The following is a 14,282-nucleotide window of genomic DNA, read 5'->3' as shown; positions in this document are numbered from 1 at the left end:
AAAAAGCGTTAATTATTAGGAACACAAATTTCACATGAACATGATTTATATAATGACGTTTTGATCACGTGTTCAGGATTGTTTAATGACGTTTTGATTACGGGTGAGGATTGTACAATGACGTTTTGTTCACGTATACAGGATTGTTTAATAATGTTTTGATCACGTATACAGGATTGTTTAATGATGTTTTGATCACATGTTAGGATTGTATAATGACGTTTTTGATCACGTGAATATGATTTTATAATGACGTTTTGATCACGTGTTCATGATTGGATAATGACGTTTTAATCACGTATACAGAATTGTATAATAACGTTTTGATCACGTAAACAGGATTGCATGATGACGTTTTTATCACGTATATATAAAATTGCATAATGACGTTTAGATCACGTATATATAGAATTGTATAATAACGTTTTGATCACGTATACAGGATTGCATAATGACGTTATGATTACGTATTCAGGATTGTTTAATGACGTTTTGATTACGTGTTAGTATTGTATAATGACATTCTGATCACGTGTACATGATTGTATAATGACGTTTTGATCACGTATACATAATAGTTTATCGATGTTTTGATCGCGTGTTAGGATTGTTTCATGATTTTTTGATCACGTGTTAGGATTGTATAATGACGTTTTGATCACGTGTACATGATTGTATAATGACGTTTTGATCACGTATACATAATGGTTTAATGATGTTTTTATCGCGTGTTAGGATTGTTTCATGATGTTTTGATCACGTATACAGGATTGTATAATGACGTTTTGATCTCTCACGTATACAGGATTGTATAATGGCGTTTCGATCACGTGCCCGGTATTCACCTACCTGTTAAACCTGTGTTATAGTCGCGCGTTGTTGTTTTGATGGTGGTAGTTGTTGGTGCTTGTGTCGTCGTTGTCGTTGTTGTTGCCAAGGAAGTTGTTGCTGCAGCAGTTGTTGTTGGATTAAATGTATTTACTGCAAAATAAAGCCAAAATATTACTGCTTCAAATGTAGATGTTTTATGCAACTGATAATAATTACATTTAACTTTTATAAAATGCACATAAAATGTATCTAGCAAAATCAGAATATATATAACATTGTGGTGATACTCTAGTCGTACAATTGGCTATTTTAATCATAGAAACAAAAATATATCAAATCAAAATCACATACGTTTTACAATATCATTACGTCACAATTATGAATTTGCTAAAAGAATTAGCGTCATTAATAATCTGTTTGATCATTCCCGTTATTGACCTTTAAGAATGTACTTAGGTGAGGTTTTGGAAATTGGTGTCAGATGTTCGGACTCCTTGGGTTTTTTTCCATCAATACAGGGTTAAATATTTTGCCCCATAACACCCATTTTTCTTTTCATAAATGACTTCAATAGCTCATAAAAGGCCATTTTCCAAAATTTAAGCAGATTCTTAATTTTTGTTCTTTCGATTTGAGACCCAAATAATACCAATGCAAATGTAAGGTAAAAGTCCGAGTCAGCCTTTTCCCGCCAATTTTTAAAACTCAAATAACTCGAAAAGGAGCTCCATGACCTATCAATATTTTTAGCTTATTTTGTTCCATAGCTGGTGCTCATTCAACATGTAGTATCAATTTCAATTTCTTGATTTTTCAAATTTCACCTAAGTACATCCTTAAATTAGATATTCTTTTTCAAGTTAGGCATGTCAGTTTTTATTAGGAATGGAGAGTTAACGGAAAGAGCAAAATGATATATGCTTAATGTTTGTAACCTTTTTAAAAGTTTTCCAAATCTTTTGATTACATTTAAATTGTTTTTAAGCCAATTACTTTTGACAACTTTCAACTTATTATGCTTTGCATATGCAAAATGCCAATTTTGTCTGTTATAGAACTATTCTACGAATAACAAAGGGAAGCTACTAGCTTAAAAAGAGTGGTATAACAGAATCCAATCGGGAATTGGCAAATGTCCAATCTAACGTCGAAAACTTACATTGGCCCAGTATGTTAATTAGATACGCCTTGCCATCTGTGTTTAAGCTTGCTATATTGTTAACTGTAAACGTATTGGCTGCCACACCATTAGCCATGTTGACCTTGTCTTGTTGTGTAAGCAATGACCCTGCCTGTGACACGCTCATAACAATTACATGGATCCCTTTCGCATATGCGTTGTACGCTTTTATCAATGTCTCGTATTTTGAATATACTTCATCATCAACAAGGAGTACGCCAGCTTTAACCATATCTGATTGTTGATTTTGAGTAAGTGAATTAAGAATATACTGTATAGCAGCTGATCCCCTAGGGTAAGCGGTTCGAATGTCACTTTGTGTCTGGAAAGCATTCTGTAGGCTGGCATAGTCACTGTGTAGACCGAAATGTATCAACGGAGCATACGTCGTCTGGTCGAATTCGAACACACCCATTTTCATTCGACCTTTACAATCTTGTTCCGACGTTCCAATGAAAGCTGCTATAATTTTACGAACTTCCTTCAATGCACTTGGATCTAGATCCCCCATTTGACCCATGGAGACATCAACATTACAGCCATAATTACCTAAAGAAGAATTTAAACATCTATACAGAACCGATAATGCTACAATTCGATAAAAAAAATTGTATTTCCCTGATAAAATAAAATAAAAACTTCTGGTATTTAGTTGCTAGTACAAGAGTATCTGATGGTCTAAATGGGGGATCTGCATTTTTGTATTCTTTAATTGTTATGCCATTTTTCTCCATGCTTTATATTTTTTGCCAATTATTTGTTATGTTTCATTTCCTTAATATTCTCTGTGTTTTTATTGTTTGGTCCATTTATCTCTCTTTATATTTGTTGCCAATTATTTTCTATTCTAATAAACACCTATACACAGCCTCTTTCTAGAAATGATATGTTTTTTTTTTCTTTTAAACTTTCAGACCTGCATTGCAATCGCATCATTGAGTGTTTTTTTTTAACAAAATTTTCAAAAATGCATATGTGTAAGCATGCATGAATTTACTGTCATAAGGTGACATACCCACGTTCATGATATTGTTTTTCAGATATCCGCTCAGTTCAATTGGGTTTTTTGTTTGGTTATTTCTGATATAATTTCTGGACAGCCACATAACGTTATTTGCGTTACCACCAGCCAAGAGAACTGCATCTTTATACTCAGCAGAATTTTCAACATCAGTACTGATCCCGTCCACATTAAATGGAATCACTGTTATACCATTGTCCCTCATCATTTGTGCAATCTTCAACACCATATTTTTATTGCTGCCTAGACCCCCGGAATAGTACACCACTGCGTATTGTGGTCTTCCTGCTACCTTCTGCTGAGACAATGTAAAGTACATATTCATCATTGACTGTGCTAGAGGTTCATTTACCAATTGAGCAAGGCTGTTTTCCAGTTGAACCAGATTGATATTACTTACAGCAGTAAGCGGCTGAACTAAATAAAATCCGTTATACCCGATAAGGCCAGCTGCAAGTTCTATATTTTTGTTACCAAGCTGCGACAGCTGCTTATACAAGTTGGCTGCTGTGACAACGACGTTCCTCATATGACTGAATGCATTGGCCGACATTCCTGTACCAGAAATGGCAAAAGCTAGTTTTGCGTCACTACCAAATTCTGAAACAATTAATAACGAAACAAACTATTTTAAAACAAATAAGAAAGTTATGTTTTTTTTTTACTTTAGATTTATAACAAACTTATTTCTGTTTTGTCAATTGTGTTAATCTTTTTTTACTTTTTCTTTTAATTTTGTCATGACTCTTTTTCCTATAAAACCTATTCGTTTGATTCCTGATTTATCCGAACTTCGAAACAGTTATAACGTAGTCTATACTTTTAATTTGGCAAAAGTTTTAACAAGCAGACGTCTCTAAGTTTCGAATTTGCTTAGAAATGTGTTACAAATAATTTGGACTGTGAGAAATACTGAACATTTTCGAATATCATGTAACAATTTATCGGCAAGATCTACAAAAGTTCAAAAATTGTCAATAAGGATTTCCCCAGAAACAGCCGCTGATTACCATGATTGATAAATGATAAACTAACCTGATACCAGCTGTACAAATCTTGAAGACATTTGGATGAGTCTATTACTGCTCTCATAGTACGAAACCAAATCATTAGATCCAGCTATCGCAACCAGTTGATCTAATGTCACATCCGGTTTAAATCCTTGAAAGCAAAATAATTTTTTTTTCAATTCATTCTTTGTTTTGAAGTAAAATGATATTAATTTTTGGTAAGAAACACGTTTATAAATTGATAATGGCATCATATTTAATTAAAAATAAATTTGTATTCCTTGAATAATACTTTAGTACTAAAATATCCTTAAATATCCTTATCTGAGTTCAGTATTTTTGTGATTTTACATTTTATGCATAACATACTAGTATACTGTTTTTTTTTTTTACCTATAACATATATGGTGATATTTTCTTTTTTGGCAAGCTCTCGTTCTCTGTTTACAAGTTCGATGTTTTCTGCACCTTTGTTTGTAACAATAAATGCATATTTCTTTCCAGACTTATTTTTGAATAGCTGTCTAAAATTTGCAATTGCGTCATGAATGGCCAATCCATTTCCGGTGTAAACTGCATTTGATATCCGACTATCCATCTCATTCCTGATATTTCCAGTTAACATCCTGGTCTGGCCCTGAAGACTGGTTACCAAATGATTATATCGGATGGACTGGTTGCCTAAGTCTATCGTCGGATTAAAACCAACAAGTCCCATAGCAACGTATCTGTCACTAGCATTAGCTGCAATTTGATATCAAAATCAGACAAATATATCGTGAAATATATATATAAATACGAAAACAAATTAATTGAGCAAAGTCAAAATAACAGATGACAACAGTATAGACCTATATCATAGAATTCGGCTAAGGAATGAGAATTGAAAAATTAAATAAATTGTGCCAAATCTGGATAGGGCCATTTAGGCCTGGGGGACAAACATCTTATGATGAATGATTTATAAGTTTTTTTTCAACATTATATTTAAGAGAATGACCTTTTCAATGGGACAGCTACTACTCTGGTGGTACATCATTAATTAAAAAGTCTACAACTCAATCTGGTGTTATAATACATAGCTTGAATTTTAAATAACGTTCCTCTAAACTGTCGTGATATCTTGAATTCCGTTGAAAGTTCATTGTGTGCGGATACCATTTAAGCATATAAAAAAGGAACCTTATTTTTGGCACTCATACCACATCTTCTTGTATCTACTAGCTAAAAAAGGAACCATATGCTCATCACACATTACACAAACAACTGAAATTTTTCATATCACATAAATAAACCAAATCAACATTTAAAAATTAACATACCCATTGCCATAAAGTTGGTAATAAGGAAGTTCATCCCCATAACGTTAAGTTGATTAAGAGGCAATTTCATATAGCCGTTAGGACTTATTTGTGCCAACTTCATTTCAAGGTTCTGCTGTCCGTAATCAATTCCAATTGCAAAAAGAGTAATGCCTTGCTGGTAAGCAAACTGTGCAATTAGTCTTAAATTCGGTTCATTAGTGGCATCGTTTACTAAGACAATTCCAATTTTATTCGATGAGCGGATATCATTAAAATGCAGGATGTAGTCGCCGATTATTTGCGATGCTGTCCATTGCTTGTTCGCCATTATATTTTCATATTTTAGACTAGGATGAATATAATACATGTCCTGATATGAGCTGATTGGTTCCACTTTAGAGCAAAACGAGGCTACATTTAATTTGACCTTGTTGTCCTCCACGTTGATATATCTAAGAACATCTTTAGCAAATGCACGGTAGAAGGTGTGCATGGTTCCATCGCAGGAGTCAATCATTAGTGATACTTCGGCAGGACCCATAAATTCTAAAATTAATAAACAATACATCATGTTGTACAAATTCCTAAAATTCTTGGCGTATAATTGTTGGAACCCATAAATATTAAAACGAAAGTTAAAGCATCTTTCATAACTTTGATACCAAACATTTTTGTCACAATAATACATGTATCTCAATATGTAAAAAATAAATAAATACAAATTTCACATAACGAGACCAGTTGGATATTGAAATATAATGTAAGAAATATCAGAAAATGAAACACAAATGAGGAATCATCGTAGCTAAAATTTAAATTTAAATTAAAAACCTTATTTTTTTAAATTATAAAAACTTACTCAGTAGTGATGTTCCACTCCAATCACTTATAGCTACAAAATAATAAATATGATGCAATGATACATAAATTAAAATGTAAAAGTCATTCCCTTAGAAACGGAAACTACTATTCTGAGCATCCTTTACGTGTGTCTAAAACAACTCCCAGCTTCAGACGGTTTTTAACAAGTTTCGTTTCGTACTGACGTAAATGCATAGAGTTTTGCGTTTTACAGACTCTCATATGCTACAAAAAAATGTAATGAATTAGGAAATGGGAACTATAGGTTTGAAAAAAAAGCAAACCTAGTCCTGGAAAATAAATACAGATAAGACAATGCGCGCGCAGGTCGGAAGTGTTACATTGCATTGGTTGCATTGTATTAACCGTAGACTAATTTGCATTAGAATAAACAGCAATAAAGTTTTAAAAATTTAAGCATTTTTGTGTATTTCGTTTGAAGAGACTTCAGCATTACGCTTTACATTACAGGTTAACATCTTATTTTTACCAGATTCGACTTGAGATTGTTCACTATTTTGCGACATCATAATTGTTAGTGACCCCTATAATACTATTCAGAAGCTTTTGATATTATAATACATACCATGACAGACAGACATAATGACTAGGTTTACACCACTACTTTGTAGACCTTCCTCTGATATAACGAATCTATTTTGTATAATACCACCAGCTATTCCGGTTATCTCGTTCATATCCACAGCCGATATATCTTTTTTTATTAGACCAAGTGCTAAAAACTTTAAATAAAAGAAAATAAATGACGATGCTACGCAATAATGTTCTTCGATTAAATAAAAGCATTAAAGGTACAAATTTGATTTACCAGATGCACATTTTGAACAACTAAGTACACATTTCTACAGTAAAGCATGAGGTTAAATATTTGAATATAGACCCATTGATGACATTTTTCTGCTCTTTGGTCGAGTTGTTGTCTCTTTGAAACATTCCCCGTTTCAATTCTTCATTTTATCCAAAATCTACTACAAATGTTGAAAAGAGGATTAAACTAAATGTCAGAGGATAGACAAATCCGGACAAGGAATCCGAGTTTTGAATTTAAGGGAGATACATATTGCTTAATTCAAAATGATAAGATGAGATTACACAGTTTAAGCTGTGGTCAAGGATACATTTCTTAAAGTTGTCATCTGGTTTATGGTTTGATTTTCATACCATAATCGAACTGATTCAGTTCAGCATAATACGTCATCATTCTGGCAATAAAAAAAAAGATACTGTAACTCTAGTCACAATTCTACAGTATCGACCAAGCACTTGCGTAATTTCAAATATTGAAGCAAATGGAACATTTTGTATGGTATATGAAAATGTTGAATCGCTGAGGGTCATACGTGTAAATGCGTTCTGATTATCTTGGAGAATAGTTACGGCAATGGAACTAATATCATGTCCGTATTTATAAAAGAAAGTATTCATACCTGAATGTCATTTGTTGCAGCAATTCTAGCAGCAGCTATAGACGAAGCAGGATTAGTCGATTTTCCATCAGTGATGAACAATACAATCCTAGGCATGATTGGTTTTGCAGCAAATGCCTTTGCTGCACGATTTATGGTACCAGTGTGGTTGTAGATGTTTTGGTCAGAATTTGTAGATCTCAAAATAGTATTCCGAATAGTATTGCTGTCAGTATTGGCGGGAAAATTATACTCAGCCCCTGTACTGCCAATTACAATAGATACCAACATTTCTTGTACTTTAAGATTTGCTATAAGCTTAGCAGCAAAAAGCTTTACTTCATCAAAGTTCTTTGCATCACCGACATCTACTGCTATCGTAACGTGAGCAGCGCCTTCACAAACTAATAAAAAAGGTAATGCAAGAAATTATTTTAAGAACGTGTTTGTTATGGATAAATTTAGATTATTGTTGGTTATCTCAACGAGATTGATTTTCTCGCTCGAGTCGGTACTGTGATAGTGCAAAAAGCAATCGAGTTGAGATGACCAATGGTAATCTGTTTATCGCTGTTTAACTTATGACGAAGTTGTTAAAATCATTGACAACGGCACGTGCGCTGTTTTTCTAGCGATAACTTTTTTCATATCACTCGACTGTGCTGAGAAAGGAAGTAATCAGTCAGTCAGATCAAAGGACTATTTTGTAAAATAGCGATAACAAACGTTAAATGATCTTGTATTACTAGTATATCATAAGATAATATCTCAACTGAAATATAATGAGCACATTGAGGTCTCAATGGACTAGTGATCAAAGTAGTTCCACTAATGTATCACTAGCAGTATTTCAAATCCGAGGTTGTTTGTTCGAAACCTGTACATTGCAGGTGCGCTCGACTCTAGTCTTAACAGACAGGGATTTTCAGTTTTCTTGCCGAAGGTGCGTTGGTTCCTTCCAAGCAATCAGACTTTAGTTAGATTTGGAGAAAAACAACATTAGCACTCTCGTATTTCAGAGATGTGGGTTTGATATAGTAATTAATCTCGATTTCTGTTAGTTCTGATATCATGTATAAATTAATTTTTAGAACATAATTATTTTTTTAGTCATTATAACTATTTAACAATTTTTCTCTGATGAAAGCTTGATGAAATTATTATTTTTATAATTCAAAGCATTAATGAACGGCTTTCTTCAGATACATGCAATATTATTTATAAATCACATAACATACCTTGACTCGTTTCTTGTCCGTCTATTGCGACTACAAAATATAAAAAAAATATTATTTAGAATGCTGATTTTTATAAAGCTTCATAACAAAGTTTATGTTTAAGATTATGATGCTGCGCATTTAGAATTAAAAGCAATTAAACTCTAGTGTAAAAAACAAATGACTTCCTTCAAAATTTTTAACTCCTCTTCGGCCAAGACTACATTGGATGTAAATTACACGTTTATTTATTCTACAAAACTATAATTAGAACAAAGGAATAATTCCCCCAGTTTTATGTACTGACTTCTTTTCAAACGACACAGTTTTGGTAATTTGCAACAGAAATAAACTTAAAGATCAGGAGATTTTTCCCATGGATCACCAGCGTCAAAAGATTTCCAGAACTCTGGTTTGATACGAAATTCTTTTTCTGTAAACTCCAAAGCATAATAATGTTTTTTTCGGACGCTAAAATTTGGTATGGGAATGTATCATTAAATGAAAGTATCAAACCCCAGCAAGCCAACACTGTCCAATATTGAAATGTCGTGGAACTTACATAAACACAATCTATCTACTGTTTTCGAAGCAGCGATTGATGTCAGATCTTCAAAAGTAGATTCAATAATATTTTCTTGAATTCCATTGGTTAAATTGCTCAATTCTTCCATTATATAGCCATCCCCAACTCCCACGGCTACAGTTATCAAATTGTTCATTGCTGCCCTAATAGCACTGTTTTGTAGATTTTGTAATCCATTTGTAGATTTACCGTCTGTTACTATAATAGCTACTTTCGGAACTCCTGGTCGTCCCTTTGAGTTCGTCCTATTGATCATATAGTCTAAGGCTATATCTGTATTAGTTTTATAATCGTTCGAAATTGGTTGAGCAAGGTTGATGTTTTCAATAATATCAATGAGGTTATCCCCAAAGAACGATACATGGAAAACACTTGTACCAAACGCAATGATGGCTATTTGTGCTGCATGTACTCTGTTGTGAATAAAACTATTGGCAATAATTTTGGTATAAGCCTTAACCAATTGCACTTTTTCAGGTTGAGATGCTATACTGTAGGACGTATCCATGGCAATCATGACGTCAATCTCCCCTGGACATCTTTGAATTGCTGAAAGTATTAAAGCTAAAGATTAGCCAATTGCAAGTATGAGCACATATAACCGTAACTAATATATACTAGGCAGCGATTTTTTTATTTATTCTAAGACTCGATACATTATAAAGAGAGGAGTCTGATTTTCCATATATAATTTGGTCACGTAGCTAATGTCATGTAGGAAATAAAAATGTCTTTATCTTTACTCTTTTGAAATATAAACAAAAGCTAAATTTGTTTTATTACTTATATCTATTGGTTGTGTTCATGTAAAATGAAACCAACCACGCTTTATTTTGAAGAATATAAAATCAAATTGATATTCAAATATACATAAAAAGTCTTACCATAACAAACAGAGTTCATTACTTGGTTGAGTCCGCTTACAGAGAGTGTCATATCTGAAGTTACTATCTGGTTTTGTAAGTTTTCCTCCGTAAGTTCTAAAAGAGTCTGCAAACTTGGCTTAAATTCTGCTTGTACTGCTATGATTATCAACTTAATGTTTTGGTTCCGAAGCATATCTACTGCTTGTCTCATCTGTGTTGGAGAACCAGAATCCGTGTCTGATATAAGAATAGCAACTCTAGCCATATGCATGGTTGTTAGTAGACTTTTATTAAAGGCGCTTACAAAGCTGTCCACCATTCCCTTTGCATCATATGAACCTGAATTCAAACGGCTGGCTGCCTCGCTTTGAATTTTACCGAACTCTGATTTAGAATTCACACCAGGGGCAAAAGTATACTCATAGTTATTAGCATCATTTAACAACAATGTTCTTCTAACTTGTCGTACGTTACTGAACAATGCAATCCCAAGATTTAAAGCCATGTCGAACCGGGATTTTGTTGAAAGGTCAATGCCGAGAATAACGTGAGCTTTCCCGGTACAATCTGAAATAAAAATAAAAAAGTAATGTAACCGTTCTTTTATGTTCATTTTGCTAGCTTTTAATTTGTTTCAGTGCTATCGCACAATTAGTGGAAATAAAAATTCTACTCGATTGTTTCTTCAGAAATGTTTAAAAGTGGCTGCTTATTTTATTTATGTTCACAATGTAACGCTTTATCAGTAAAAATTGTCAATCCGTAAAGCAAAATTTTTATTATCTAATGGCGGTGTGACTGTAATATGTTTTCTGTATATCCGAAATAACCTCATTATACAGGTTATTTAAAAGTGTGCACTATATTTTGAGGTTATTTGAATAGAGAGAAAACATGCTACAGCCGTTCCTTATCATTCAATTCTAAATTCTATTTTTAAGGAGGAAATCATGAAAAAAAGTTTAAGAGGTCACGGCTTCATGAAAAAAGTATGTCTATGAGCTGATAGACAAAACAACTTTCAACCAATTAAAAGACATGTTAAATCCAAAATTAAATTCTATTCAAAAGGTACTTACTTCGCGGCAAGACAGTTCCTCCTATCATATCTGAAAAAAAAACATACAACTCAAAAGCTATAGTAATAAATTTCGGAAGTCTAGCAAAAGTTGTATGGTGTTTACAACTTTACACATATTCTTCGGGCTTATGGATTTTGATGGACATTAGGAATGGCATATTTGTATCAAATATATAAACACGTTTAAATCAAATTAAACCATCATTATGATTTTTCAAACATGAAAATCTAATGAAGAAGTATTTCATTGTAACATCACTATAAGTTAGAGTGTAGATAAAATTACTATACAAAACATTATATATTTCACGGCATCAAATAATTCTAGACAAAGCTAGAAAAATATTAAAAACTATATATAAAATAGCACAAATTTCATACAATTGTTTTTTTGTTTTCTTTACCATTCTCAATGTGGCATCTATAATGTACATTTTTGTACATGTTATATCTAATATATGTAGTTAGAAGGGACAGTTTGCTCATTGTATTTTCAAAGGACTCGATTTTAATTAGGATTTTTTTTCTCTGATAAAACATAAAAATGTTGTTAAACGATATTCTTATTGATATATTCCATGCAAATTTCAACATTAAGAATGCAAATATTGATAAATTTAGGTTAAAAACCAATGTCTGGATTTTTTTAAATCAAATTTTAAAATAATTCAAACTTACATTGGCAAACAGCGGCCATATCAGGATCGTCATCTCTATAAACCGCAGAAATGATTCTTCCTGGAACATAGCTTGTGATAGTGTCAAGGTCTCGAACAGCAAACGTGGAATTTGCAGAAACAGCTATTATTTGAATGTTCTCGTTTATTGCTGCTTTTTTAGCGGCTATTTTTAGCGTAGAGAAATCTCCGTTTGTGTTTCCGTTTACAAATATAATGGCTATTCTTGGCACACCACGGCGATTGAATTTCTTAAATTTCTCTGTGATGTGGTCTAGTGCCAGATTGGTATATCGAGTTGGAAGTCTCGGATATGTTAAGGCTTGCAACTTAGTTAGTATACTGTTTTTATCAGCACTGAAGTCGGCAATCTCCGTTGAAGTTGTCCCGTATGTAAAAAGAGAAACCATTGTACCGTTGATAAAATTCAGTGTTATTTTGTTCAAAATTTTCTTGATGTACTCTTTCATAAAAACAAATTGGGTATGTTCCGTAGCTGTATTTAGTCGGGTTCCATCTAAAGCTATCACTATATCTGCTTTGCCGTCCAAACAGTTATCTGAAATTAGTAATAAAAAAATTATAAGCATATCTATTTTAAATTGAAATCATAAATTCTCACTTTTTTCTTCTATCTTATAAAGTATATAAGAAGACAAACCTGATATCGATAATATCGATTGCACAATAAAAAAATATTTATATCTAGTGGAGTTTTTGGAATATAAGATTGGAATGATCCTTTTTATATATAGTTAAATAGAGCGTATATATACCAATCTCCGAGCGCACCGTGGCACTTAATCTACCTTACAAAACTGTATCCGGTAAGCTTAAGACCGAATGTATTCGAAGTCAAGCATACAAAGAAAGTATGGTTATTATTTGGCAGGAACTTTTTTTTACGAGAGCACTCACCGATCTGGCAATATCCCAGTGTTGATAGAGTGGCAATGCACACTGCTAATGTTACTAACCACCGCATAATCATTGTTAAAGGTGTCTTATAGCTGAAAAAAGTATAAAAAAAAGTATAAAAAAAGTATCGAGTTATATCCGCAATAATTATTAAATAAACGTTACTTAATTTGTAAAATGCAATTTCTTATTAATAATTTTTATACATAAAATTTCATTATTTGTAAAATGTAATTTCTTAAATTGTAACATGTACTTTTTTAACTCCGTATCATGATGATCAACACTTGTAACTTATTAATGTGTAAATGCAATTTCTTAATTTGTTAACGTATTTTCTTCGTTCTTTACATGAAATTATACATTAAAATATTCTTGATGTGAAATGTAATTTCTTTGTTTGTGTCCCGTTTTTTGACGTATAGTTTACAGATCTTAATGTTGAGGAATATTAGGTGCCAACTGGTCAATGGTTGCATTGTGTACAAGCATTTTACTTAAGTGCCAGTCTGCCTAAGAATCAGGCAGTGGTGAAAACATGACAAAAAAAAAACCCACCCAATTTGACATTGATTTCAGTTCATAATATGTAGTTATGCACAAAAATAACATTCATTTCCATGTTCTGTTTTGGTAATAGAAGATACAAGTTGGTTGAAATGCACTAGAAATTAACGAATAAAGGGAGATAACTCTGTAATTTGCTATCATTCTAACCAATTTTCTAACCTAGTTATTTGATATTACCAGACACACACAAACGAAAGGCTAACACTTTTTAACTCAGGATGATGGTTAGTATTAAATAGCATGATTAGCTCGGTGGGTTTTTTCTGATCATGTTTTAATTTTTACCTAAATTGCCTGATTCTTACAAAGACTGGCACTTTAAAATATCACCCATATATATTCTTCATATACTTCTTTATTATACAAGTTTCTAAAATCAACATCAGTTCTCCAAAATATTTCGCAATATTGGTAATAGAAGCAAAAATGTGTATGAAAATAAAACTGGAATATCCAGTATACACATGGAATTTTAAATTCTTTTTTTTTTTATTTCTTCTGACGGCTAAAAGTATAAACTAAAAATAAATTTCCAAGAAAAATGTAGATTTTGAGCAAACCTTACCAGAACTTTGAATTTCATTTAATTTACCATGAAAGATGAAGATTTTGTATTTAAATCTTACCAAAACTTCAAATGAAATAAATATCCACTTCAACCGAAAATTTAACAAGACACCATCACACGGAACGCTCTCATGGAACTATTTCTTTTAATGACGGAAACCTTTGT

At 32.4% G+C, this 14,282-nt stretch overlaps 1 protein-coding gene across 2 annotated transcripts in view; it reads right to left on the bottom strand.

Moving 5' to 3' along the window:
- Positions 1-14,282, bottom strand: part of LOC143075666 (uncharacterized) — a 26,918-nt gene extending 12,636 nt beyond the window's left edge. Inside the window, exons 1-16 of one of the 2 annotated variants that reach the window (XM_076251183.1) lie at positions 14,176-14,282; positions 12,980-13,071; positions 12,063-12,620; positions 11,383-11,412; positions 10,322-10,870; positions 9,414-9,986; positions 8,873-8,902; positions 7,656-8,038; positions 6,794-6,950; positions 6,206-6,238; positions 5,365-5,892; positions 4,436-4,786; positions 4,068-4,193; positions 3,027-3,632; positions 1,991-2,560; positions 850-981 (exon numbers count right to left, since the gene is read on the bottom strand). In XM_076251183.1, the coding sequence (XP_076107298.1) occupies positions 850-981; positions 1,991-2,560; positions 3,027-3,632; positions 4,068-4,193; positions 4,436-4,786; positions 5,365-5,892; positions 6,206-6,238; positions 6,794-6,950; positions 7,656-8,038; positions 8,873-8,902; positions 9,414-9,986; positions 10,322-10,870; positions 11,383-11,412; positions 12,063-12,620; positions 12,980-13,052 (4,699 nt within the window). In that variant the 5' untranslated portion in view covers positions 13,053-13,071; positions 14,176-14,282. Of the gene's footprint in view, positions 1-849; positions 982-1,990; positions 2,561-3,026; positions 3,633-4,067; positions 4,194-4,435; positions 4,787-5,364; positions 5,893-6,205; positions 6,239-6,793; positions 6,951-7,655; positions 8,039-8,872; positions 8,903-9,413; positions 9,987-10,321; positions 10,871-11,382; positions 11,413-12,062; positions 12,621-12,979; positions 13,072-14,114; positions 14,136-14,175 lie in introns of those variants that run through there. The other variant, XM_076251184.1, reaches the window with a different exon arrangement.

This window comes from Mytilus galloprovincialis, chromosome 5 (assembly GCF_965363235.1).
Source record: "Mytilus galloprovincialis chromosome 5, xbMytGall1.hap1.1, whole genome shotgun sequence".
Taxonomy (NCBI): Eukaryota; Metazoa; Mollusca; class Bivalvia; order Mytilida; family Mytilidae; genus Mytilus; species Mytilus galloprovincialis.
Note: the sequence above shows the minus strand (reverse complement) of the source record. Positions and strands in the feature narration are given on the sequence as shown.